This window comes from Tinamus guttatus, unplaced genomic scaffold (assembly GCF_059628265.1).
Source record: "Tinamus guttatus ecotype Peru unplaced genomic scaffold, ASM5962826v1 Tinamus_guttatus_pri_ptg000616l, whole genome shotgun sequence".
NCBI classification, from domain to species: Eukaryota; Metazoa; Chordata; class Aves; order Tinamiformes; family Tinamidae; genus Tinamus; species Tinamus guttatus.
In genome coordinates, this window is record NW_028289150.1 from 10,482 (window position 1) to 37,537 (window position 27,056).

General features: G+C 64.4%; 2 protein-coding genes across 2 annotated transcripts; both read right to left on the minus strand.

Annotated features, from left to right (window-relative positions):
• Window positions 1-1,243: 1,243 nt before the first annotated feature.
• LOC104576383 (stress-induced-phosphoprotein 1-like) lies at window positions 1,244-10,735 on the minus strand. The gene is made up of 14 exons (XM_088535108.1): window positions 10,672-10,735; window positions 8,348-8,557; window positions 7,640-7,781; window positions 5,194-5,338; window positions 3,782-3,947; window positions 3,218-3,344; window positions 3,032-3,134; window positions 2,817-2,937; window positions 2,642-2,738; window positions 2,433-2,557; window positions 2,287-2,323; window positions 2,101-2,204; window positions 1,798-1,970; window positions 1,244-1,333 (listed from the first exon to the last, which is right to left on the minus strand). The coding sequence occupies exons 1-14, from the start codon at window positions 10,678-10,680 to the stop codon at window positions 1,261-1,263; spliced, it is 1,632 nt and encodes a 543-aa protein (XP_088391234.1). The 5' UTR covers window positions 10,681-10,735; the 3' UTR covers window positions 1,244-1,260.
• Window positions 10,736-12,311: 1,576 nt separating this feature from the next.
• On the minus strand, window positions 12,312-14,093 carry LOC148592374 (leucine-rich repeat transmembrane protein FLRT1-like). Its single transcript, XM_088535119.1, has one exon. The coding sequence runs from the start codon at window positions 14,091-14,093 to the stop codon at window positions 12,312-12,314; it is 1,782 nt and encodes a 593-aa protein (XP_088391245.1).
• Between the last annotated feature and the right edge of the window lie 12,963 nt (window positions 14,094-27,056).

Consider the following 27,056-nt stretch of genomic DNA (forward strand, 5'->3'; position numbering starts at 1 on the left):
CGGGAGGGCCGCGCTCCCCATCGGGCCCCGGGGCGGGACTCACCGACGGCGTCGACGATGCGGAGCACGAGGCCGCCGACGTGGAGGCCGCCGGCCACGCGCAGGGCCAGCTCCACGGGCGGCCCCGGGCCCAGCTCCACGTCCACCCGCAGCTCGAAGGAGCCGGCGCCCTCGTCCGCCATCGCCGCCCGGACGCCTGGGCCCCGCCGCCCCGCGCCCCCGCCCCGGACGCCTGGGCCCCGCCGCAGAGGAAGTTCGTGAAGGGGAGGGGAAGCCGCCCCGGACGCCTGGGCCCCCGCGCAAGGCCCGCCGGGACCCCGCCCCGCCGGGGGCGCCCGGACGCCTGGGCCCCAAGCAGGTAACCCCCATCGTGAGTATTGGGGGCACCCGGACGCCTGGACCCCTGCAGTGTCACCCCCATCGTGTCTATTGGGGGGCACCCGGACGCCTGGGCCCCCTTCCCATCACGCCCTTGATCCCTTGGATATGGGGCCCCGGACGCCTGGGCCCCCTATAGCCACCCCCCATTGCGACTCTTGTGGGGCAGGGGGATACCCGGACGCCTGGGCCCCTGCACAGTCACCCCCTTCACATCTATGGGGGGGCACCCGGACGCCTGGGCCCCAGCCCTTCGAGGTGCCCGGACCCCCTCACCCCATCGCTGCAGGGCCCGGACGCCTGGGCCCTGGAGCGGGGGCGGGGGTTGGAGGGCAGGAAGCGTCACCCGGACGCCTGGGCCCCTTCCTTGCCTTGAAGGGGCCGTTTGCGGGTGAAAGAGGCTGATTCGGGACAAGGCCCCTCCTCCCTTTTCCATAGGGAAGGGGGGGCCCAGGCGTCCTGCCCACCCCCTCCCCCGCCCCAGCTTCCTCCTTGGCGCGGGGGGGCCCAGGCGTCCGGGTGCCCCCCCCCCACCCCGCACCACGTGACACCCCTCCCCCCACAACCCCCGCAAGGGGCCCCGGCGTCCGGGCACCCCCAAACAGGCTCCACTCGGTGTCTGCTCCGCTCTTTATTACAGGGGTGCGGGGGGGAGGGCACCCCCCAAACCGAGACAACAACCTGACACCCCCCAACACCCCCCCGACCCCCAATAACCCCTCATTTGGGGGCGGGGGGGGGGGGGGAAACAACACTCGGCCACCCCCGGCCTGTCCCCAACCACTCCCCGCCCTGGGGAGGGGCAGGGGGTGTCACCGGTGGTTGTGGGGGGGTGACGCACAACCGGCCAGGCGTGTTGACAGGCGGCGGCCCCCGGGGGTATCACCGGATCGCGATGAGCCCCACGTCCATCAGCCGCTGGATCTTCTGCGCGATCACCGGGTTCTTCAGGTGCCTGCGGGGGGGACGGTGACAGGCGGCGCTGGGTGACGCACAGTGACATTGGGGGAAATGCACATGGGGCTTATAGGACGACAGGGGGACATAGGGTGACAAGGACACCAGGTGACATAGGGTGACAGGGAAACACACAGTGCTGGGTGGTGACACACGGTGACACGGTGGGTGACACAGGGTGACATGGGGGAGCCACAGGGTGACGGGGGCAGTGTCACATGACAACACAGGTGGACACAGCGACACACTGGGGTGCTCCGGGCTGGGTGACGCATGAACCACTCCAGGGACACCCTGACAACAGCCGCAGGACGGCTGTGACAGAACCCCGAGCCGCGCGGGGCTGCCGGGTGACACGCACCATTCCACGGGGGGAACAACCCCCCACCCCACCACGAGCCCCGACGGGGGTGACGCCACCACCGGGTGACGCCGCCGCCGGGTGACGCATCAGCCACTCACTCGCTCAGTGCCTGCGGGTCCTTCTGCATCTGCTCCAGGATGAGGCGCATGGCCGGGTCGCTCATGATCTGCTGCACCTCGGGGTCGGCCATGGCGCGGCGCTTCACCTCCTCGGGGGTGTCGTTCCGGTTGTACTGCGCCAGCAGGCACCGCTGGTAGCCCTCCGACGCCTCCTGTAGCACGGGTGACAACAGTGGGGGTGACGGAACCCCCTGTGGCACCGGGCGGCGGGAGCCGCTTCCCCTCGCTGCGGGGGTTGCTGCGGCTGTAGCGGGTGCCACCTGTGCGGGAACCACCGCTCACCTTACAGGTGCTGTCGAGGTCCAGGGCTTTCTGGTAGACGTCCATGGCTTTGGTGTAGTCCTTCATGGCCTCCAGCGCCGCTGCTTTCCGGGTGTAGCCCTTTACTGACAACAGGCGGCGGCGGCTGTGAGCGGAGCGGGTGACACCGCGGGGGGGAACGTGTCAAGCAGGGGGGCTCGCACTTACTGAAGGAGGGGTCGAGCCGGATACACTCCTCACAGTCCTGCGGACAGCGACTGTTAGGGCGAGGGGTGAACGCAACACCCGCTGTGTCACCCGCTGCCGTCAGGCAGGAGCAGCCCGGAATCACCCCCCAGAACACCCGGCGGCACCTTCAGCGCCAGCTGGAACTCCAGTAGTTTGGTGTAACAGGCGGCGCGGTTGCTGTACAGCTTGGCGTCCTCGGGGTTGCGCCTGATGGCCTCGGTGTAGTGCTTCATGGCGCGGGGGTAGTCGCCTGTGTGTGTGTGTGTGTGGGGGGGCGGTCACGGCGAGTCCGGCTGTTGCCGGGACACCCCTCCGTGCCGCTACAGCCGCTCACCCTTCTGGAAACACTCGTTGCCCTTGGTCTTCTCCTGCAGCGCCAGCTCCGGGTCGATGTACGCCAGGCGCTGCTGCTCCTTCAGGATCTTCTCCGCCTGTTGGCGATGGCGGTAGGGGGATGTCCCCGGGGTCCCCAATACCCCGCAACATCCCCCCCGGCAACCACCGCTCACCTGCTGACACTTCTTGAGCACCTCGGGCGTGCGGTGCTCGGTCAGCGACTTGTTGTACGACTGTATGGCCTCCTGGTACCGCTCCTCCTTCAGGTACGAGTTCCCCACGCGCGCATACACCCTGCAAGGGGTGTATGTGGGGGGGTGTAGGAACACGTGGAGGGGGTTGCCCCACGACCGTCACCCCGGTAGGGTGTGATGACACCGCGACTCACTTGGCGATCTGCCTGTAGTCCTCGCGGTTCTCGCGCCCCACCGCGATGGCCTCCTCACACAGCTCGCGACACCGCTGGTACTCGCCCTTCTCGAAGTGCACGGCTGTAGCGCGGTGGTAGGCGGTGAGCCGCGTCACCCGCGTCGCGGTGTGCGTCCCCCCCTCCCCGGCCGCCGCGGTGACGCACCGGCCTGGTTGGCGATGTAGGTCATGTTGTCAGGGTCCAGCTCCCGCGCGCGGCTGTAGTGGCCCAGGGCTGTCTCGAAGCTCTTCCGGCGGTAGGCGGTGTTGCCCAGCTCCTTCTCCCGCAGCGCCTGTGCGGCGGGGGTCACCGTGTGTTGCTGGGGTGCCCACGGTGTCACCGTCCCCTTCCTTGCAGTGTCACCCCGCCCCCACAGTGTTGTCATCCCCCTTTTCAGTGTCATCTACCCTCTCACACCGTCACCCTCCCCTTTCTGGTGTCGTCAACTCCCTCTTCACAATATCATCACCCTCTTGGGGTGATGGCAACCCCTCGCAGTGTCACCCCCTCCTCACGGTGTTGTCACCCCTCTCCGCGGTGTCACCCCCCCCATGGTGTCACCCCCTCTTCACAGTGTTGTCCCCCCGCCCCGCGATGTCACCCCCTCCTCGCGGTGTTGTCACTCCTCTCTGCGGTGTCACCCCCCCATGGTGTCACCCCCTCTTCACAGTGTTGTCCCCCCGCCCCGCGATGTCACCCCCTCCTCACGGTGTTGTCACCCCCCCCAACCTGTTTCTTGTTCTCGGGCAGCTCCGGCTCAGGGGCGGGGGGGGCCTGCGGGGGGGGCGCGGGGGTGGGGGGCGGCGCAGGCTCCTCCTCCTCCTCCTCGGCCCCGCCCAGCTCCACGCCCAGCAGGACGCTCAGTGTCGTCAGCACCCGCGGGTCCTGCAGCCTCCTGGGGACGGGGGGGCAGCGTGAGGACCCCCCCCGGCAACACCCGGACCGGCCGGGGTACCCAGGACCCCCAACGCGTCCCCAGGGCCCCCCAGGTGACACCCCTCCCCCACCCCATGCCTCTCCCCTCCACCGGGACCCTCCGGATCCAAGCAGCTGCCCCCGACCCCCTGCATGGGACCCCTGCCCCCGCTTCAGCCTCAGCCCCCCCCAATGTCACCCGGAACCCCCCGCCGAGAACCCGCCCCCAATGTCACCTGGAACCCCCCGCCATGAGCCTCAGCCTCCTCCAATGTCACCTGGGACCCCCTCCCCGGATCCCCCTCCCCAATGTCACCAGGGACCCCCCCCATGAGCCTCAGCCCCTCCCAGTGTCACCTAGGACCCCCTCCCCAGGACCCCTCCCAATGTCACCAGGGACCCCCCCCCCGAGCCTCACCCCCCCCAAATGTCACCTGGGGATCCCCTCAGGATCCCCCTCCCCAGGGTCACCAGGGAGCCCCCCATGAGCCTCAGCCCCCCCAAATGTCACCAGGGACCCCCCCCATAACCCTCAGCCCCCCCCCAATGTCACCTGGGACCCCCTCCCCAGGATCCCCCGTCAATGTCCCCAGGGACCCCCCCCATGAACCTCAGCCCCCCTCCCAGTGTCACCTGGGACCCCCTCCCCAGGACCCCTCCCAATGTCACCCAGGACCCTCCCCCATGAGCCTCAGCCCCCCCAAATGTCACCTGGGGATCCCCTCAGGATCCCCCTCCCCAATGTCACCAGGGAGCCCCCCATGAGCCTCAGCCCCTCCCAGTGTCACCTGAGACCCTCCTCCCCAGGACCCCTCCCAATGTCACCCAGGACCCTCCCCCATGAGCCTCATCCCCCCAGTGTCACCTGGAGACCCCTCCCAGGATCCCCCTCCCCAATGTCACCAGGGAGCCCCCCATGAGCCTCAGCCCCCCAAATGTCACCAGGGACCCCCCCATGAACCTCAGCCCCCCCTCCAGTGTCACCTGGGACCCCCTCCCCAGGACCCCTCCCAATGTCACCCAGGACCCTCTTCCATGAGTTTCAGCCCCCCTGTGTCACCCAGGGCCCCCCTCAGGATCCCCCCTCAATGTCACCAGGGACAGCCCCCCCCACGAGCCTCAGCCCCCACCGGTGTCACCCAGGACCAACCCCGGGACCCCCCCCAATGTCACCCACCCCCCCGCGGTGTCCCCTGTCCCCCCCGTCCCCCCGCAGTGTCACTGACGCTCCCAGCTCGGCCGGGCGCCGCCGCAGCTCGTCCAGCAGCTCCCGGTACTCCGGCTGTTCCAGCAGCGCCCGCGTGCGCGGGTCCCCCCGCAGCCGCTCCAGCAGGTCGGGGGCGCCCAGCGGGTTGGGCACGCGGCGCTCGGCTGTGCGGGGGGAAGCGCAACACCGTGAGCGCGGGGTACATGTGGGGGCGTACCGCCTCGCGGAGGGGTGACACGCACACGCAACACCGTGAGCATAGGGAACACACAACACCGTGAGCACGGGGTAGGAGGGGGGTTCTGCCACCTCACGGAGGGGTGACACACACACGCAACACCGTGAGCTGGGGGGAACACGCAACACTGTGACTGCGGGGTAGACGTGGGGTTCTACCACCTCGTGGAGAGGTGACGCACACACACAACACCATGAGCGGGGGGAAACACGCAACACTGTGAGCACAGGGTAGACGTGGGGTTCTGCCGCCTCGCAGAGGGGTGACACGTACACGCACACCGTGAGCGGGGCGTAAATGTAGGGGTGTGCCACTTCGTGGAGGAGTGACACACACACCGTAAGCGCGGGGTAAGCGTGGGGGTGTGCCACTTCACAGAGGGGTGACACACACACACACGCAACACCATGAGCATGAGGTAGGTGTGGAGGTGTGCTCAGCGTCACCCCCAGCACCCCATAAGCACATTGTAGTCACAGCAGTACAGGCAAGGTGCTGTTTCGTGGTGGGGTCTCTCACACACACACACACACACACCCCACCGTGAGCATGGAGTAGGTGTGGGGTTGAGGACAGAGTGCCCCTTCGCAGAGAGGTGACGCATGCACACTGTGAGCAAGGTGTAGTTGTGGTGCTGCAATCAGGGTGCTGTTTCATGGCAGGCTCACACCCACGCACATACACTATGAGCACAGTGTAGTCGTGGTGTTGGTGTCACACTGTTTTGCAGCGGGGTCACACGCACCCCCACCCACGAGTGCAATGTAGTCATGGTGTGGCAGTCAGGGTGTTCTTTTGCATCGGGGTAACACAGACACACACACACAGAGCACAGTGTAATAACGGTGTTGCAGTCAAGGTGCTGCTTTGTGGTGTGGTGACACACATACACACACTGACCACACTGTAGTTGCGGTGTTACTGTCATGCTGTTTTGCAGAGGGGTCACACAGGCACACACGCTGAGCACAGTGCAGTCGGGGTGTTGTTGTCAGGGTGTTGTTCCACGGTGGGGTTGCACACACACGCGCACATACACACGAAATGACCACAGTGTAGTCACAACGTTACAGTCAGGGTGCTGCTCCATGGCTGGGCAACACATATACATGCACACAGTATAAGCACGGCACAGTTGACCACAGTGTAGTTGTGCTGTTGCTGTCACGCTGTTTTGCAGCACGCACGCACACACACACACAGAGCACAGTATAGTTGTGGTGTTGTGGTCAGGGCGCTGTTTCACAGTCGACACGCACACACAGAGTGAGCACAGTGTAGTCACAGTGTCACAGCCAGGATGCTGCTTAGCAGCGAGATGACACACATACACACACTGTGAGCATGGTGTAGTCCCGGTGTTGCTGTCATGCTGTTTCACAGTGGAGTGTCACACACACACACACACACACACAGCGCAGCATAGCCACGGTGTTGCGCTCAGGCTGTTCTCAGACACACGCGGTGAGCGCGCGGTGTTGCTGTCATGCTGTTTCACACTGGGGTGTCACACGCACACATACACACAGAGCACAGCGTAGTTACGCTGTTGCGCTCAGGCTGTTCTCAGACACACACACGCGGTGAGCGCGCGGTGTTGCTGTCATGCTGTTTCACAGTGGGGCGTCACACGCACACATACACACAGAGCACAGCGTAGTTACGCTGTTGCGCTCAGGCTGTTCTCAGACACACACACGCGGTGAGCGCACGGTGTTGCTGTCATGCTGTTTCACAGCGGGCTGTCACACACACACACACACACACACACACACACACAGCTCAGTGTAGTCACGGTGTTGCACTCAGGCTGTTCTCAGACACACACACGTGAGCGCACGGTGTTGCTGTCATGCTGTTTCACAGCGGGCTGTCACACACACACACACACAGCTCAGTGTAGTCACGGTGTTGCACTCAGGCTGTTCTCAGACACACACACGTGAGCGCGCGGTGTTGCTGTCATGCTGTTTCACAGCGGGCTGTCACACACACACACACACAGAGCACAGCGTAGTTACGCTGTTGCGCTCAGGCTGTTCTCAGACACACACACGCGGTGAGCGCGTGGTGTTGCTGTCATGCTGTTTCACACTGGGGTGTCACACGCACACATACACACAGAGCACAGCGTAGTTACGCTGTTGCGCTCAGGCTGTTCTCAGACACACACACGCGGTGAGCGCGCGGTGTTGCTGGCGCGGTGTTGCCGGCGCGCGGTACGTACCGGCGAGCCGCGCGCGCAGGTCGCGCAGCCCCTGGCGCAGCTGGGAGCTGCCCGGCTCCCGCTCCAGGCCCTGCTCGTAGCAGCGCTCGGCCTCGTCCAGGCGCCCCAGGAACTGCAGCGCCGCCGCCTTGCGGGAATAGCCCTGGGAAAACGGGATCCGCCACAGCTGCAGCACCCTACAGCAACACCCTATAGACCCCTATAGGGTGGCCCATACAGCCCTAGAGCGCTCGGTCTCCTCTGGGCGCCCTGTGGGAACAGCCCTGGAAAAGAGCGGGATGGGAGCCCCACAGCCCCCTGTGGCACCCTACGAGGCCCTACAGCACCCTATAGAACCCTACAAGGCCCTATGGCATCCTATAGGGCCCTACAGCATCTTACAGAGCCCCACAGCCCCATATAGAGCCCTATAACACCCTACAGGGCCCACACACCTTCCCCCCATCGGGGCACAGCTCAAGAGTGCGACAGGCGTCATCCAGCACGCGGTTGTAGGCACCCCCGTATAACACCCTACAACACCCCTACGACACCTCATAACACCCTGCAAGACCTCATAACATCCTACAACACCCCATAACACCTCTACAACAGATGGTAACACCCTAAAACACCTCACAACACCTCTGTAACACCCTTGTAATGAGCTACAACAACTCTGCAACACTCATGTAACACCCTACAACACCCCAGTACCACCTCACACACCTTCCCCCAGTCGGGGCGCAGCTCGACGGTGCGACAGGCGTCCTCCAGCGCGCGGCTGTAGTCGCCCTGCCGCGCGTAGGCAGCCGAGCGGTTGCTGTAGAGCACGGGGTTGTCACCGTCGAGGCCGATGGCGGCCGTGTACAGGCGCACGGCCTCAGCCACACGCCCCGCGCCCAGCGCCGCATTGCCCTGCTCCTTGAGCGTGTTCGCCTGTGCGCGACGCCGCCAACAGTCGGACGCGGGGGACAGTCGGACGCGGGGGACAGTCGGACGCCGGCCACGAGGAGGATCCGCAGGGGTGGGAAGAAGAGGCCGAGGATGAAGAGGAGGCCGAAGGTCCCTGTGGTGCCCCCTCCCAAGCTCCTCCCCCCCAGCCCCACAGGACCCCCCCACCAGCCCTATAGACCCCCTATAGGCCCCTCCCAGCCCCATAAGCCCCTATAGACTCCCTCAGTACCCCCCGCCCAAGGACGCAAGAACCCCCAGGACCCCCCACCCACCCCGTAGGGCCCTACAGACCCCCTATAGATCCCCTATAAGCCCCCATGACCCTCCACAGACCCCCTATAGATCCCCTATAAGCCCCCATGACCCTCCACAGACCCCCTATAGCTCCCCTATTAGCCCTCATGGCCCTCCACAGACCCCCTATAGACATCTATAAACCCCCATACCCCCCCCCGGGGCCCTACACGTGCCCAGGACCCCTACAACCCCCTTACAGGCCCCAATGTCCCCCCATAGACCCCTACAGTCCCAATGGACCCTGGCCTCCCACAGACCCCCTATAGCCTCCTATAGGCCCCAATGGCCCCTAGGACCCAAGAGAGACGCCCTATAGGCCCCCAAACTCCCCTGCCCCTCTATAACCCTCCTACAGGTCCCCCTGCTGCCCTATAAGCCCCCTATGGCTTCCTATAGGCCCCCCACTCCCCCATAGATGCCCCTATACACCCCCATACACCCCCCAGCTCCCTATAACCCTACTATAGCCCCACAGACCCCCACTACAGCCCTGCCATATCCCCCCTATAGCATCCTATAGGGCCCACCACTCCCCTATAGACCTCCATACTTCCCCCCCCCAGCTCCCTATAAGCCCCCCAGTAACCCCCTATAACCCCACTATAGCCTCCCATAAGCCCCACACTCCCCTATAGATGCTCTTATAGACCCCCATGCTCCCCTGGTCCCCCTATATACTCTCTATAAGGTGCTAGAGCCCCCCCATGGCCTCCTATAGGCCCCCCACGCCCCTATAATCCTCCTATAGGTCCCCATGTCCCCCTATAGTCTCCCTATAACCTCACTATAGCCCCGCTATGGCCTCCTATAGACCCCATGCTCCCCTATAGATGCCCCTATAGACCCCCATACCCCCCAGCCCCGATGATCCTCCTATAGGTCCCCATGTCCCCCTATAACCTCACTATAGCCCCCCTACAGAGCCCCCCGCTCCCCTATAGATGCCCCTAGAGACCCCCATACACCCCCGGACCCCCTATAACCTCGCTATACTCCCTATGGCCTCCTATAGACCCCCCGCTCCCCTATAGATGCCCCTATAACCCCCATATCCTCCCGGTCCCCATCGTTCCCCTATAACCCTCCTATAGGTCCCCATGTCCCCCTATAGCCCCCCTATGGCCTCCTATAGACCCCATGCTCCCCTATAGATGCCCCTATAGACCCCCATACCCCCCAGCCCCGATGATCCTCCTATAGGTCCCCATGTCCCCCTATAACCTCACTATAGTCCCCCTACAGAGCCCCCCGCTCCCCTATAGATGCCCCTAGAGACCCCCATACACCCCCGGACCCCCTATAACCTCGCTATACTCCCTATGGCCTCCTATAGACCCCATGCTCCCCTATAGATGCCCCTATAGACCCCTATAGACCCCATGCTCCCCTATAGAGGCCCCTATAGACCCCCATACCCCCCAGCCCCGCTGATCCTCCTATAGGTCCCCATGTCCCCCTATAACCTCACTATAGTCCCCCTACAGAGCCCCCCACTCCCCTATAGATGCCCCTAGAGACCCCCATACACCCCCGGACCCCCTATAACCTCGCTATACTCCCTATGGCCTCCTATAGCCCCCCCGCTCCCCTATAGATGCCCCTATAACCCCCATATCCTCCCGGTCCCCATCGCTCCCCTATAACCCTCCTATAAGTCCCCATGTCTCACTATGGCCCCCACTACGGCCTCCTATAGGACTCCCCGCTCCCCTATAGACCCCTATGCCCCCCCGTCCCGCTATGGGCCCCCCGCTCCCCCTATAGGTGCCCCCATAGGGGCTCCCACAGCCCCCTCCCACCTCCGCCATGGCGGCGCCGGTTCCGCTCCGCGCCCGCCGCCTTCTGGAAGCTGCTAGAAGCCTCGCGGCCCGCCCCCCCCGCCCCGCGATTGGCCGCCCGGCCCGCCCGCGCGCGCCCCCATTGGCCGGCGCCCTCTCCCCGCGCGCCCCCATTGGTCGCCTCCGCAAGGTGCCGCCCTCGCGCGGCTCCGCCCCTTCCTCCCCGGAAGCCGCCGCGGCCCCGGGCAACGCCGCGGTCCCGCCCCCTCGCTGCGCGCCCATTGGCCCGCGCCGGCGCCGCTCGCCGCCCATTGGCCCGGCGTCCCCCCTCCCGCTCCCTTCTGGAATTTTCCAACTCTCCCATTGGCCGGGCGAAGGGGTGACGCAAGAGGGGGCGGGGCCCGGGCGGCGGCGGGGGCGACCCCGCGCGGACGGGAGGACTCGCCGCGACCCCCCCCCCCCGCCACCACCGAGGGGGCGGGGCTTGCGCGGCGGGTGGGCGTGGTCCGCAGAGGGGCGGGGCTTGCTCAGATGGGCGGGGCTAACCGAAGGGGCGGGGCCTGCGCAGGGTGGGGGGGGTCGTTACCGTGGTAACACCAGGGGTCACCCGCCTGGTTGCCACGGCAACGCCCCTCCCCCCTGCACGGGGGTCGTGTTTTGGGGGAAATTTGGGGGTTTTTGGGAGGAGGGGCCCAGGCGTCCGGGCGAAGGAGGGAGCTGGAGGGGGGGTTGGGGCACTTGGGGGGTGTTTGGGGTCTTTGGGGGGAATTGGGGGATATTTGGGGGTGTTTGGGGTCTTTGGGGGGGAATTGGGGGATATTTGGGGGTGTTTGGGGACGTTGGGGGGTACTTGGGGGGGTCACGAAGGAGGCGCCTCTAAAAGCAACCAGCACTGCTTTATTGGGGGAGGGGGACGCCGTTTTGGGCCGTTTTCCCCCTTTTTGCCCTTTCCCCCCACCCGTTTCTATCACAGAAACGTCCCCCCGGACGCCTGGGCCCCCCTTCGGGGGCTGCCCCGAAACCACCGCGTTTCCCCCCAAAGCAGCTGCCGCGAGGAGGGAAAAACATCCAAAACGGCCCAAATTGCCCCAAAAAGGCCCCGGCGCCGTCACTGTCCCGGTGGGCTGTTGTCGAAGTGGGTTCCGGGGGTACCTACACCCCAGTCGCGCGGTTGCTGTGAGTGTCCAATCCCCATCTTGGTTACAGTGTTCGTCAAGGCTGTCCTGTCGTGGTGTTGTCGAGTGTCCTGTGCATGTCCGGGGACACCACCCCGGTCACGTTGTTGTTGTTGAGACTGTTCCGTCACGCTGTTGTCAAGTGTGTCCTCGCCGTGTCCCAGAGCACCACCCTGGTCACGGTGTTGTTGTTGAGACTGTTCCGTCACGCTGTTGTCAAGTGTGTCCTGGCCGTGTCCCAGAGCACCACCCCAGTCACGGTGTTGTTGTTGAGACTGTCCCGTCACGCTGTTGTCAAGTGTGTCCTCGCCGTGTCCCAGAGCAGCACCCTGGTCACGGTGTTGTCAAGGCTGTTCCGTCACGGTGTTGTCGAGGGTTTCCCGCCTTTATCCTGGCCCACCACCCTGTTGGCGGTTGTTGCGGGGGGCCCCCCCCGCCCCAGTCCCGCTGTAGCCCCGGGGGGGTCCCGTCGCGGTGTTGCCGCCCTCAGTGCCCCGCACAGTCGCCCTGCGGCACCCGCCCGTCGGGGAACCCCCGCGCGGTGGCGGTGCCGCCGTCCCCGTCCCCGCGCGGCGACCGCAGCACCAGCGGTACAGGCGGCGGCGGCGGCGGGAACACCGTGCGCACGGCGCCGTCCCGCAGCGGCCTCCGCGTCGCCGCGCCGCCGCCCTTGTCACCCCGCCGCCGGCCGCACCGCCGGCGCCGCCAACAGCCGGCCGCCACGGCCAGCGCCAGCGCGGCCGCCGCCGCCGCCACCACCGCGGCCGCTGCGGGGCCAACAGGCGCGCGGGGCCCGTGCGGGTGTTGCCGGAGCGGCGGGGGGGCGCCGGGGCGGCCCTGCGCGCAGCGGGGGGGGGCGCCCGGCGGCTCCAGGGCCGCCAGGCACACGCGGTAGGCGGCGCGCGGCTGTAGCGCCGTCACCAGGTACTCGCCGCGCTCCGCCTGTACCAGCGTCTCGGTGACGCCGCCGGCGCCCGGGCGCCGCCAGCTGAGCCGCAGCGACGCGCCGGCGCCGCGGCCGCCTGTAGCGCGGGGGTCCCAGCGCACCCGCAGCGCCGCCGGCGCCGCCTCCACCCAGAGGCGCGGCGGTGCGGGCGGCGGCGGCGGCTGTGCGGGCACAGTCGGCGCCGCGGTACCGCCGCACGCCTCCATGTCGAGCTCCGGCAGCGCCCGGCCCCGCAGCCGCTCGGGCGCCCGGCACAACAGCCCGCGCAGCTGTAGCCCCGGCGGCGCCCGGCGCCGCAACCACCGCGGCAGCCAGGCCAGCGCACAGCCGCACGCCCAGGGGTTGTCCCCCAGCGCCACCAGGCGCAGGCGGCCCAGCCCGTCGAACACCCCCGGCGGCAGCGTCGTCAGGTTGTTGGCCGACAGGTCGAGGCGCTCCAGGGCGCCCAGCGGGCCCAGGCTGCCGGGCGTCAGGCGGCTGATGGTGTTGGCGGCCAGCGACAGGCGGCGCAGCCGGCCCGGCGGCAGGTTGGCGGGCGGCGCGGCCAGCGCGTTGCGGCCCAGCGACAGCTCGCTCAGGTTGTGCAGCCGCGCGAAGGTGTCGTCCGCCAGCCGCCTGTTGGCCAACAGGTTGCCGTCGAGCACCAGGCGCCGCAGCGCCGGCAGCCCCTCGAAGGCGCCGCGCGGGATGGCCGCGATGCGGTTGTCGTCCAGCCGCAGCTCCTCCAGCGCCGGCGGTAGCCCCGGCGGGACGCTGCTCAGGTGGTTGCGCGACAGGAACAACAGGCGGAGGCGGGGGCTGGAGGCGAAGGCGTCCGCCTCGATGCCGGCGGCCGACACCGAGTTGTCGTCCAGGTGTAGGCGCTCCAGGAGCGGCGCCCGCGCCAGCGCCCGCCGCGCCAGCGCCCGCACGTTGTTGTCCTGCAGGTGTAGCTCGCGCAGCGCCGGCGGTAGGTGCGCGGGCAGCCGCTCCAGCGCGTTGGCGTACAGGTAGAGCACGCGCAGCGCCGACAGGCGGCCGAGCCGCGGCGGGATGCCCGCGTCGCCGATGCGGTTGTTCTGCAGGAAGAGGGTGGTGGCGCCCGCCGGCAGCCCCTCGGGCACCGCCGTCAGCCCCCGGTCGTTGCAGTACACCCGCCCGCCCGCGCAGCGACACACGGACGGGCAGCCCCACGCCGCCGCCGCCAGCGTCACCGTCACCGTCACCGTCACCACCCAGGGCCGCGGCGGCGCCGCCCGCGGTTGTCGTCGCCGCTCCGCCTGTCGCCGCTCCGCCTGTTGCGGCCGCCCCGGGACGGCCCCCGGGCGCCCCCCCGCTCGCATGGGCACCGCCGGCCGGGCGCCCCCCGCGCCGCCTGTAGGGGAGGGGGCGGCGCTCGAGGAGGGGCCCAGGCGTCCGGGTGACGCGGGTACCCCCAGGATGAGGGCCCGGGCGTCCGGGTGACGCGGGTACCCCCGGGATGGGGGCCCGGGCGTCCGGCTCCTTCCTCCTACCTTCCTCCTCCTGGGGTTCCCGGTGTTCCCGCTGTGTCCCGGTGTTCCCGCTGTTTCCCGGTGTTCCCGCTGCGTCTCGGGGTTCCCACCGTGTCCCGGCGTTCCCGCTGTTTCGCGGTGTACCCGCTGCGTCCTGGTGTTCCTCCCGTTCCCGCTCTTCCCGCCACGTCGCGGTGTTCCCACTGCGTCGCGGTGTTCCCCCTGTTTCTCGGTGTTCCCGCCGTTTCCCGGTGTTCTTGCTGCGTCCCGGTGTTCCCGCTGCGTCCCGGTGTTCCCGGTGCTACCGGCTCCGCGTCTCCATGGCGGCGCCGGCGGCCTGACGGGAGCCGGGACACCCGTGTGACCCCCCCGGGGACCCGGGCGCTAATTGACACCCGGCGCTAACGAACCCCCCTCCCCCCCCGGGGCTCGTTAGCGTCAGGAACCTCCTCCCGCTCCGGGACCCCCCCCGCAGGAGGGGCCCCGGCGTCCGGGGGGGGACAGAGGTGCCACCTGCCCCCCCCACGTGTCACCATGGGGCGCTCGTTAGCGGCTCCTCATTAAGGAACCTCATTAATATGGGGGGGGGGGGTCACGTGTCCCCCCCCCCCAAGTCTCAGAGCAGCCACCGGAGGCTCCCGAAGGGGGGAGGGGCCCGGACGCCGGGGCCCCTCATCCCAACCCCCCCCATCCCCATCCCGGATTCCCGGGTCCCCCATCCCCTTCATCCCAATCCCGGACGCCGGGGCCCTTCATCCCAACACCCCCCACCCCCATCCCGGACGCCGGGGCCCCTCATCCCAACCCCCCATCCCCATCCCGGATTCCCGGACCTTTCATCATCCCCTTCATCCCAATCCCGGACGCCGGGGCCCCTTATCCCAACTCCCCATCCCGATCCCCATCCCGGATTCCCGGGTCCCCCATCCCCTTCATCCCGATATCCCGGACGCCGGGGCCCCTCATCCCAACAACCCCCATCCCCATCCCGGATTCCCGGTCCCTCATCCCGCCCCCCCCCCCCCCATCCCGGATTCCCGGGTCCCTCATCCCAACCCCCCATCCCGATCCTGGATTCCCGGGGCCCCTCATCCCAACACCCCCCCCATCCCCATCCCGATCTTGGATTCCCGGTCCCCCCATCCCAACACCCCCCCCCCCCATCCCGGACGCCGGGGCCCCTCATCCCCCCCCCCCCATCCCGGATTCCCGGTCCCCTCATCCCCCCCCCCCATCCCGGATTCCCGGTCCCCTCATCCCGCCCCCCCCCCCATCCCGGATTCCCGGGTCCCTCATCCCAACCCCCCCCCCCCCCTCCCGGACGCCGGGCCCCTCATCCCAACCCCCCATCCCCATCCCCATGCCGGATTCCCGGTCCCCTCATCCCGCTCCCCCCCCCCATCCCCATCCCCATCCCGGATTCCCGGTCCCCTCATCCCAACCCCCCCCCCCTCCCGGACGCCGGGGCCCCTCGTGCCCCCCCCGGGGGGGGGTCTCTCTCACCCTCTCGGCGCCGCCGGCTCCGGCGGTCGTGGCGGGGGGGGAGGGGGGGCGGGGGGCGGCGCCGCCTCCCGCCGCGCGGGGGGGGGGCCCAGGAGTCCGGGGGGGGGGCGGAGCGAGCCCGGCGGGGGGGGCGGGGACAGCACCGGAAGCGGCCGGGCGGGCAGAGCGCGCCGCGTCTCAATGGTAGCGCCGGGGGGGGGGGGCGGGGTCCTCCCGCCGCAAGGGCTCACGGGAGCGGCAGGCGCCGGACGCCGCGCGCGGGGGCGGCCATGTTGCCGCGCGCGGGGCATCACGGGAGATGCAGTTTCCGGCCGCGGCGCGGCGCGCGCGGGGGCGGCCATTTTGAGCGCGCGGGGCATCACGGGAGCGGGAGGCGGCGCCGTGCGGGGGATGGCGGGAAAAAGGCCCCGCCCCCCGGACAACCGGGTCCCCAATCCCGGTGCTCCCTGTTCCCGGTGTCACTAACGGGGACCCATTGGCTGGTGTCACCAACAGGGTCCCCATTGCTGGTGTCACCGACAGGGTCCCCCTTCCTGGTGTCACCAATGGGGGTCCCCATTCCCAATGTCACCAACAGGGTCACCCTGACCAGTGTCACCAATGGGGGTCCCCATTCCTGATGTCACTAACGGGGACCCATTGGCTGGTGTCACCCACTGGGTCCCCATTGGCTGGTGTCACCAATGGGGGTCCCCATTCCCAATGTCACTAACTGGGTCCCCCTTCCCGGTGTCACCAATGGGGGTCCCCATTCCCAATGTCACCAACAGGGTCACCCTGACCGGTGTCACCAATGGAGTCCCCCTTCCCGGTGTCACCAATGGGGGTCCCCATTCCCGATGTCACTAACGGGGACCCATTGGCTGGTGTCACTAACTGGGTCCCCCTTCCTGGTGTCACCAATGGGGTCCCCATTCCTGATGTCACCAATGGGGGTCCCCCTTCCCAATGTCACTAACTGGGTCCCCCTTCCCGGTGTCACCAATGGGGGTCCCCCTTCCTGGTGTCACCAATGGGGTCCCCATTCCCAATGTCACCAACAGGGTCACCCTGACCGGTGTCACCAATGGAGTCCCCATTCCCGGTGTCACCAATGGAGTCCCCCTTCCCGGCGCTCCCCGTTCCCGGTGTCACCAACGAGGTCCCTGTTGCCGGCGCTCCCCGTTCCCGGTGTCACCAACGGGGTCCCCATGGCCGGTGTCCCCAGCGGGGCCCAGGCCCGTGTGTGCCGGGCTGGGGACCCCATGAGGTGGCGTTGGGGGTTGGACAAAGCCACAACCGTCGCGTGTGACGTGGCCGCGGGGTCCCCGGGAGGGGACAGGGGGACATGGGGACCTGCTGAGAGCTCCCAGGGGAGCCTGGGGGACTCGGGAGCATCCCAAGTGGGGAGGAGCCGGATCCCGGCACCCGTGGGGCGCTCGGGGGGGACACGAGCCGCCCACGGTGTCCTGGGACACCCGGGGGACAAGAGGGGGACACGACAGGGTGCCACCGGAGCGGGCGAGATGGGGGCGACCTTGAACCCCAGATCTTTCTCTTGCCCCACAGATGTCATCGGAGTTTGGGAGAGCTGCTGCCCCCTTCCATCCCGACGCTGAACGTCACCATCCTCCTCCAGCAGCCCTGGAAGTGGGAAAAAGGCCCCGATGGAGCCTGCAAAGCGCCGCTCAACAAGCAGTTTGTGAGGTGGCTTCTATGGAGCCTTCTCCAAAGGCCCAGAGAGGTTGTGGAGTCTCCTTCTCTGGAGATCTCCAAACCTGCTTGGACGCAGTCCTGTCCCCGTGCTCTAGGTGACCCTGCGTGTGCAGGGGGTTGGACTGGATGATCCCTAGAGGTCCCTTCCAACCTTGAGCATTCTGTGAATCTCGAGCTCTCCCCATCGCACACGGCCGCAGAGGGTGTCACGTTCCTCAGGGGTTCCCTCATGGTTGATCCTCCTTGGAGCTGCTGAGGGTGGTTTAATCCACTTGTCCCTCACCGAGCAGCTCCTGGACGTGAGGAGGAGGCTGGAAAAGGCTGGAGCGCCGGGCTCTTCTCCAGAGCTCTCCCCTTGATGCCCTTTGGAACCTCAGCGGTGGAGAAGCCACCAAGCTCCCGTAGCGTAAGCTGCCAAGTCACCAGTGGCTTCTTGTGTTTGAAAAATCACCCTGTGTGCTCCCTTCTTGCTCCTCTCTTTGCAGACTGTCAAGCTACCGGGTGTTGGTCACCTGTACGTCAAGCAGGACTACTTCTGCTATGTGAACAAGCAGGTGTTTGGTGTTCAGAGACCCACGTTTCACCTGTACGAGACAGTCGTGATGAAGAACAAGCTCTGCTACAGTAATAGGCCGTTTCCTGGTAAAAAGGGAGGTTCAAGCGTGTGCTCGGCCTTGTGTCTGTGCTGACCCATTGGGTAAAGGCTGAGCAGGGCGGGTGAAGCAGAGCTGGGAGGGGTGGTCTTCATACAATCATAGAATTATAGAATCATAGAATGCTGAAGGTTGGAAGGGACCTCTAGAGATCATCTAGTCCAACCCCTCTGCACACGCAGGGTCACCTAGAGCACGTGGCACAGGACTGCATCCAAGCGGGTTTGAAGATCTCCAGAGCAGGAGACTCCACAACCTCTCTGGGCAGCCTGTTCCAGGGCTCTGTCACCCCCAAATCCCGCTCTGCTGACCCGGGTGGCAGCATGGCCTTGGTGCCGGGCACGGTGGGAGCACCAGGACATGGGGCACCGCAGTGGAGAGACCTCAGGTAACCAGCAGGCTTGGTGTGAAGCAGCGAGGAGGGGGAAAGGGCCAGGGCTTGGTGGGGGTTGACGAGGGAAAGATGCTCTCCCGCTCCGTGTGGGCTGCAGCTGCCCTATGAGGAGAGGCTGAGGGAGCTGGGCCTGTTCAGCCTGGAGAAGAGAAGGCTGAGAGGGGATCTAATCAGTGTATATAAATACCTCAAGGGAGGGAGTGAAGAGGACGGGGATGGTCTCTTTTCAGTGGTGGCCACTGATAGGACTAGAGGAAATGGCCGGAATCTGAAACATCAAAAATTCCATAGGAACTTAAGTAAAAATTTCTTAACAGTGAGGGTGCCAGAGCACTGGAACAGGCTGCCCAGAGAGGTTGTAGAGTCTCCTTCTCTGGAGATCTTCAAACCCCCTTGGACGCAGTCCTGTGCCACGTGCTCTAGGTGACCCTGCGTGTGCAGGGGGGTTGGACTAGATGATCTCTAGAGGTCCCTTCCAACCCTAAGCATTCTATGATTCTATGATTCTATGTTGGCTGTGGTGGATCCTTTCACCCGGAGCAGGGCACCGCGCTCTCCCAGGAGCCTACGGCCTCTTGCAGAGCCCGTCCTGCCAAAGCCCTTGGCCTTGGCCGTGTGTTGGGGAGTTCCTGGGCACCCGTCAAGACCCGTCTTGGTCCTTCTGGCCCTCTCTGGAGACCCTTGGGTCAAAGCTGGGTGCAAGGCTTGGTGCTGGAGAAGCCCCTTTTGTGGTGGCGGCTCCCGAGCAGAGCTGGAGCTCCATCCACCTCCCATCCATCCCAGGAAGCTCTCGAGAGCCTCAGCCTGTGTTGGACCGTGAGCGCTCAAGTGGCTGCTCCTGACAGAGAGAGGGAAAGCAGGCTAGGGAGAAAGCGGGAAAGAGGGAAAAGGCAAAGGAAAAGAGGGAGGATGGAAGGGAGGAAGGAAGAAGGGAAGAGAAGGAGAGAAAGGGAGAGAAAGAGGGAAAGAATGGGAGAAGGAGAGAAAGAAAGAAGGGAAAGTGTAAGTGAATGAAAGCGAGCGGGAGGAGAGCAGCAGAGGGAAAGAGAAGGAGAGAGAACGATGGGCAGATAGGAGAGAAAGAAGAGAGAGACTTGAAAGTGAAGAAGAGAAAGGGAGAGGGAGAAAGAGCGAATGAGAACAGAAAACAACGGAAAGGGCAACACGGGAGGGTTATCTCTGGACAACTAGGAACGCTCCTGTAACTTGGAGAGCTGCCAAGGGGTGGCACTGGTGGCGGGAGGAATGGCCTAAAGGCCTTGGAAGCAGCTCTATTGCTTCTGTCCTTTGGATAATCCCGTGAAGACAAGAGGTTGTTTGGCAGCAGCGTCAGTGACACTGTTTGAAGCTCCTGAACTGGGGCAGAAGGATGGTAACCTGCAGCAGGTTTATTCCACATCCTCCTAATGAATGAATACTGCGCAGGCACGGGCCGTCACGGCGGTCCCCGTCGTCCCATCACCATTGCTGGCCCAGTGGCTCGTGACTCCTGCGGGAGGAGGTGCTGCTGATGGAGCAGCGCGTCCGCGGAAGGAGCATCCCCACGACGGGGATGCTGCGAGCGCTCCGAGGTGAGGGCCAGCGCCGCGCTCGGCGCCCCGCGTGCTCCATGGGGGCGACGGGGACCTCCTGGTGCCTGTGTCCCCAGCTCGGAGAGCGAGGCCCCTGTCCCCAGGTTTCACTGGCCTCTCCTGGCAGCCTGAGCTCTGGCTGGGGAGACCTGTCCGCTGATCATAGAATCATAGAATGCTTAGGGTTGGAAGGGACCTCTAGAGATCATCTAGTCCAACCCCCTGCACACGCAGGGTCACCTAGAGCACGTGGCACAGGACTGCATCCAAGCGGGTTTGAAGATCTCCAGAGAAGGAGACTCCACAACCTCTCTGGGCAGCCTGTTCCAGTGCTCTGTCACCCTCACTGTCAAGAAATTTTTCCTTAAGTTCCTGTGGAGCTTTTGGTGCTTCAGTTTGTGGCCATTTCCTCTAGTCCTATCAGTGGCCACCACTGAAAAGAGACCATCCCCGTCCTCTGCACTCCCTCCCTTGAGGTATTTATATACACTGCTCAGGTCCCCTCTCAGCCTTCTCTTCTCCAGGCTGAACAGGCCCAGCTCCCTCAGCCTCTCCTCATAGGGCAGATGTTCCAGGCCCCTGATCATCCTTGTGGCCCTGCGCTGGACTCTCTCCAGCAGCTCCACATCCCTCTTGTACTGTGGAGCCCAGAACTGGACACAATACTCCAGATGCGGCCTCACCAGAGCTGAGCAGAGGGGCAGGATCACCTCCCTCGACCTGCTGGAGACGCTCTTCTTAATGCACTCCAGGATCCCATTGGCCTTCTTGGCCACTAGGGCACACTGCTGCCTCATGGTCAACTTGTCGTCCACCATGACACCCAGGTCTTTCTCTGCAGAGCTGCTCTCCAGAAGGTCAGTCCCCAGCCTGTACTGGTGTCTGGGGTTATTCCTCCCCAGGTGCAGAACCTTGCACTTGGCCTTGTTGAATTGCATGAGGTTTTTCACCGCCCAGTTGTCCAGTGTGTCCAGGTGACTCCCCGCGCAGGCGCTGGCCGTGGCGCTTCCCAGCAGGATCCGCGGGCGCGTGGGGGCGAGCTGGGCTGCAGAGATCCTGGTAAGCTGGGCAGGATCAAGTCGTGTTTGCCAGAACTTATCAGCCCAATGGCCTGAGGCTCTGTTACATGAGACACGGTGCTGGAAGAGCAGCAAGAGCTTCTCATTTCTCTGGCTTTGCAGGAACAACTGCAGGAAACCTGGACGTGGTGGAATGGGAGAGCCTTCTGCTGAAGGTACAGCATCCCTGCGGGGGCACGCATGGATGGGGCAAGCAGGCCCAGGAAAAGGGCAAGGAGGAACCTCTGGACTCCTCCAGAGCACTGGAACAGGCTGCCCAGAGAGGTTGTGGAGTCTCCTTCTCTGGAGATCTTCAAACCCGCTTGGACGCAGTCCTGTACCACGTGCTCTAGGTGACCCTGCGTGTGCAGGGGTTGGACTGGATGATCTCTAGAGGTCCCTTCCAACCTTAAGCGTTCTATGATTCTATGACTCCCTGTCGAGGCACTGAGTGGCACAAGCAGGTCCCCCCAGGGCCTGCCCTGGCCCCCCAGGAGCTCGAGTGGCTCCTGAGGGGCAGAGCGAGGGGCAGTTACCGGAGGGGCCGGTGGGCAGAGGGGCAGTTGCGAGGGGCTGCTCTGCCCCGGCCGTCCCCAGGGTCACTGGGGTTGCAAAATGTCCTGGCCGGGAACAGGGGGGCCATTTGCTTCACCTCCCGCTTCACCCTAGTTCCTGCGAGCGTCACTGGACGTTGTCGCGAGCGACGTCTGGATTATTGGGCTGATCCGGGAAAGGAGCCGTCAGCCGGGCTGCTCTCCGCGCCTGTCCTGGGAAAAGGTTTGTTCCCGGTGCAGTGTTGCTGGGGTTCACGTACCCCGAGGGCTGCGGTGACAAAACCCCGGGGGGCTCCGCACAGGACTCGGGTCGCCGGTGCCTGGTTTTGCCCCTGCCCTCTCTCTGTGCCCAGGAAGGCGCTTGTGCCCCCTCCATGCTAAGCTGGTCCCGGGGCCGGTCTGGCTGCTGTTGGTGCCGCGGGTGCCTTGGCGTGTGCTGGCTCCATGGGGCTGGCCCTGTCCCGCCGGGCCGGGCTGTCCCTGCTGCCCCTGGCCTCTCCTCTTGCAGCGGTTCCTGTACAAGGCGCTCGGCACAGCGGGAGTCCCCTCTTCGTACAAGAGCAGACCCTGGGACACCTGCAACGTGCAAACCTCCTGGAGCTGTGGGAGGCGCAGGTGAGGGTTCCTCAGCCTGGAGAAGAGAAGGCTGAGAGGGGATCTAATCAGTGTCTATAAGTACCTCAAGGGAGGGAGTGCAGAGGATGGTGCTGGTCTCTTTTCACTGGAATAACCCCAGACACCAGTACAGGCTGGGGACCGACCTTGTGGAGAGCAGCTCTGCAGAGAAAGACCTGGGTGTCATGGTGGACGACAAGTTGACCATGAGGCAGCAGTGCGCCCTAGTGGCCAAGAAGGCCAATGGGATCCTGGGCTGCATTAAGAAGAGCGTCTCCAGCAGGTCGAGGGAGGTGATCCTGCCCCTCTACTCAGCTCTGGTGAGGCCGCATCTGGAGTATTGTGTCCAGTTCTGGGCTCCACAGGACAAGAGGGATGTGGAGCTGCTGGAGAGAGTCCAGCGCAGGGCCACGAGGATGATCAGGGGCCTGGAACATCTGCCCTGTGAGGAGAGGCTGAGGGAGCTGGGCCTGTTCAGCCTGGAGAAGAGAAGGCTGAGAGGGGACCTGAGCAGTGTCTAGAAGTACCTCAAGGGAGGCAGTGAGGAGGATGGTGCTGGCCTCTTTTCAGTGGTGGCCACCAACAGAACTAGAGGAAATGGCCACAAACTGAAGCACCAAAAGTTCCACAGGAACTTAAGGAAAAATTTCTTAACAGTGAGGGTGACAGAGCGCTGGAACAGGCTGCCCAGAGAGGTTGTGGAGTCTCCTTCTCTGGAGATCTTCAAAACCCGCTTGGATGCAGTCCTGTGCCACGTGCTCTAGGTGACCCTGCGTGTGCAGGGGGGTTGGACTAGATGATCTCTAGAGGTCCCTTCCAACCCTAAGCATTCTATGATTCTAGGATTCTAGGATTCCTCGTGTTGTGCTGCGTGTCCTGGGGCTCTGTGTGCCCTGCTCTGGCCCTGCTGCATTTCTGCTCACTGCCATTACCTCAGGAAAGGTCCTGCCCGGCCGGTGGAGCTGGTGGAGCACTGTGGTGAGAGCGACTCCCCATTTTTGCTGCGTTGCAGGGAATGGTTTCGGTCGTGTCCCGCTGTGCTGAGGGGCACTTCCAGCCGGCCCTGTCGTCTGTGGAGCAGCTCCTGGGAACTCTGCAACCACCCAAGGAGCCGCTGCTGGTCCATGTGGGGACAGACATCGTGGGCAACGTCCTGCGGCTCTACCAGGAGGGCTCCCAGGTGAGGGCTCGGGGCGCGTGGCAGAGCCAGGGAGCTGCCTCCAGCTCCATCCTCTCCTCGTGCTTCCCGTGTGCCCCTCTCCTGCCGCAGCGGGGCCAGTGCTGCCCCCCGGGGCCGGGATCCGTGGGGTCTTCCCGGGATACAGCCAAGGCAGCTGCGTCCCTCCCCTTGGGAGGCTCCTTGGGAAGAGTTTTCCTTGCGGAGCGCAGTGTCCTCCACGCACTGTGCAGTGTCCTCCACGCACTGTGCTTGCAGACACATTGCCTCCGTCTCCCTTGTTCTTTCCGCCCTGGGCCCTTTGAGTTGCTTACAGTGGATTTTTCCTCCCTGGCATCAGGACGCGCAGCTGAAGCTCTCCCTGGTGCAGAGCACCACGGAAATCAGCGCAGCCATCCAGGCCCCGGGTTTGAGCTCTGCCGCAAGCGGGAGCTGCTGCAGACCCTGGTGGTGAGTGCCCTGACCGGGGCCACTCTAGAGCCTTTGTGGGAGTCGTTTTGTGGGAGCCAACAGGCACCTTGTGCCTGTCTGTGCCTTGCAGGAGGTGACCCAGGAGGAGCCGCGGGAGGCCCCGCTGCAGCCCTGGGCCCTCGTGGCCGTGGAGCAGTTGAGGTCGGGGCTGTTCCTGGCACTGTGGGTGTCCCAGCACCGCTGGCTGGTCCGGCTGGGGCTGCGGGCGCTGGGTTTGGGGTTGTGGATTGGGCCAAGGGCAGCCGTCCTCTGCCTCACTCTGGGGAGCGCTGGTAAGCCCCTCTCTGCATGGTCCCCATCTGCATGGGGGTCGTGGGGCAGGTGGGTGCCCTGGGGCATAGAATCATAGAATAGAATCATAGAATGCTTAGGGTTGGAAGGGACCTCTAGAGATCATCTAGTCCAACCCCCCTGCACACGCAGGGACACCTAGAGCACGTGGCACAGGACTGCGTCCAAGCGGGTTTGAAGATCTCCAGAGAAGGAGACTCCACAACCTCTCTGGGCAGCCTGTTCCAGTGCTCTGTCACCCTCACTGTTAAGAAATTTTTCCTTAAGTTCCTGTGGAACTTTTGGTGCTTCAGTTTCCGGCCATTTCCTCTAGTCCTATCAGTGGCCACCACTGAAAAGAGACCAGCACCATCCTTGTTGCTGTTGCTGCTGCCAGGGGAATCACTCCTGCAGCCCTGGTCTGTGGAGGGGAGCCCTTCTCTAACCCGGTGCCATCGGTGCACATCAGCGGGAAGGGAAATGGTCCTAGTTCCAGGCCCCCTCGCCCTAGGTTTGCATCCACGCTTTTCCCGTCTGCAGCAACGTCCTTGCAGGGTCCTGCAGCCCCCTAGATGGGCAGAGCTTCTCCCACTTGTGCCGCTGTGAGCAGGGGCTGATGCACAAACGAAGGCTGCCCGTGGTGAGAGCCTGGGGTGGGGAGGTGGCCACGGCAAGGGCTCCTCACGCGGGGCTGCGGTGCCCAGGGATGCAGGGCCACAAAAGCAGCCCTGTCCCCTTGTGCCGCAGCACCTTGTCCAGCTGGCAAAGCCCCTGTGTTGCCTTGGGGGACCCTGGCTTTGCGTGGCCTTTGCGGGCCTCCCTCATGTCCTCGCTCAGCGCCCAGGGATCTGGAGGTTGGTTCCCCATGAACGTCACTGCCCTTTCTGACGGCTCCCCATGAACGTCATTCTCCTTTCTGATGGCTCCCCATGAACGTCACTGCCCTTTCTGATGGCTCCCCATGAACGTCACTGCCCTTTCTGATAGTTCCCCATGAACGTCACTGCCCTTTCTGATGGCTCCCCATGAACGTCATTCTCCTTTCTGATGGCTCCCCATGAACATCACTCCCCTTTCTGATGGCTCCCCATGAACGTCACTGCCCTTTCTGATAGCTCCCCATGAACGTCACTGCCCTTTCTGATAGCTCCTCATGAACGTTACTGCCCTTTCTGATGGCTCCCCATGAACGTCACTGCCCTTTCTGATAGCTCCCCATGAATGTCATTCTCCTTTCTGATGGCTCCTCATGAACGTTACTGCCCTTTCTGATGGCTCCCCATGAACGTCACTGCCCTTTCTGATAGCTCCCCATGAACGTCACTGCCCTTTCTGACGGCTCCCCATGAACGTCATTCTCCTTTCTGATGGCTCCCCATGAACGTCACTGCCCTTTCTGATAGCTCCCCATGAACGTCACTCCCCTTTCTGATGGCTCCCCATGAACATCACTCCCCTTTCTGATGGCTCCCCATGAACGTCACTGCCCTTTCTGACGGCTCCCCATGAAAGTCACTGCCCTTTCTGATGGCTCCCCATGAACGTCACTCCCCTTTCTTATGGCTCCCCATGAACATCACTGCCCTTTGTGATGGCTCCCCATGAACATCACTCCCCTTTCTGATAGCTCCCCATGAACATCACTGCCCTTTCTGATGGCTCCCCATGAACGTCACTGCCCTTTCTGATGGCTCCCCATGAACGTCACTGCCCTTTCTGATAGCTCCCCATGAATGTCATTCTCCTTTCTGATGGCTCCTCATGAACGTCACTGCCCTTTCTGATGGCTCCCCATGAACGTCACTCCCCTTTCTGATGGCTCCCCATGAACGGTACTGCCCTTTCTGATAGCTCCTCATGAACGTCACTGCCCTTTCTGATAGCTCCCCATGAACGTCACTCCCCTTTCTGATGGCTCCCCATGAACGGTACTGCCCTTTCTGATAGCTCCCCATGAATGTCATTCTCCTTTCTGATGGCTCCCCATGAACGTCACTGCCCTTTCTGATAGCTCCTCGTGAACGTCACTCCCCTTTCTGATGGCTCCCCGTGAACGTCACTGCCCTTTCTGATGGCTCCCCATGAACGTCACTGCCCTTTCTGATAGCTCCCCATGAACGTCACTGCCCTTTCTGATGGCTCCTCATGAACGTCACTGCCCTTTCTGATGGCTCCCCATGAACGTCACTGCCCTTTCTGATAGCTCCCCATGAACGTCACTCCCCTTTCTGATAGCTCCTCATGAACATCACTCCCCTTTCTGATGGCTCCCCATGAACGTCACTGCCCTTTCTGATAGCTCCCCATGAACATCACTCCCCTTTCTGATAGCTCCCCATGAACGTCACTCCCCTTTCTGATAGCTCCCCATGAACGTCATTCTCCTTTGTGATGACTCCTCGTGAACGTCACTCCCCTTTCTGATGGCTCCCCATGAACGTCACTGCCCTTTCTGATGGCTCCTCATGAACGTTACTGCCCTTTCTGATAGTTCCAGCCGAAAACATGGACGTGGCGCCGTGGACCCAGGTCGCGTGTCTGCCCCATAGGCTCAGCGCTGTCACCTCTGTGTCTCTGCTGGCAACCTCCACCAACATTGCCAAGGTACCTGGCCCTTGAAAAGCAGGACGGGGACCATGATATGTTGGTGTGCACGTGTGTTGCTCTCAGGACACGTGTGTTGCATCTGAGCAGCTCCCGTGATGCGCTCACTCGTGTTTCTGATTTCTCCCCAGCTTGTCTGCAAACATTTCCCCCGAGGCCAGGCCACAGGCTTCATGAACAGCATCGTGGAGAGCCTGCTGTGCGCCAGGCCCATGTGGGCTGCGCGTCGGTGGACACTCACCTTCCTG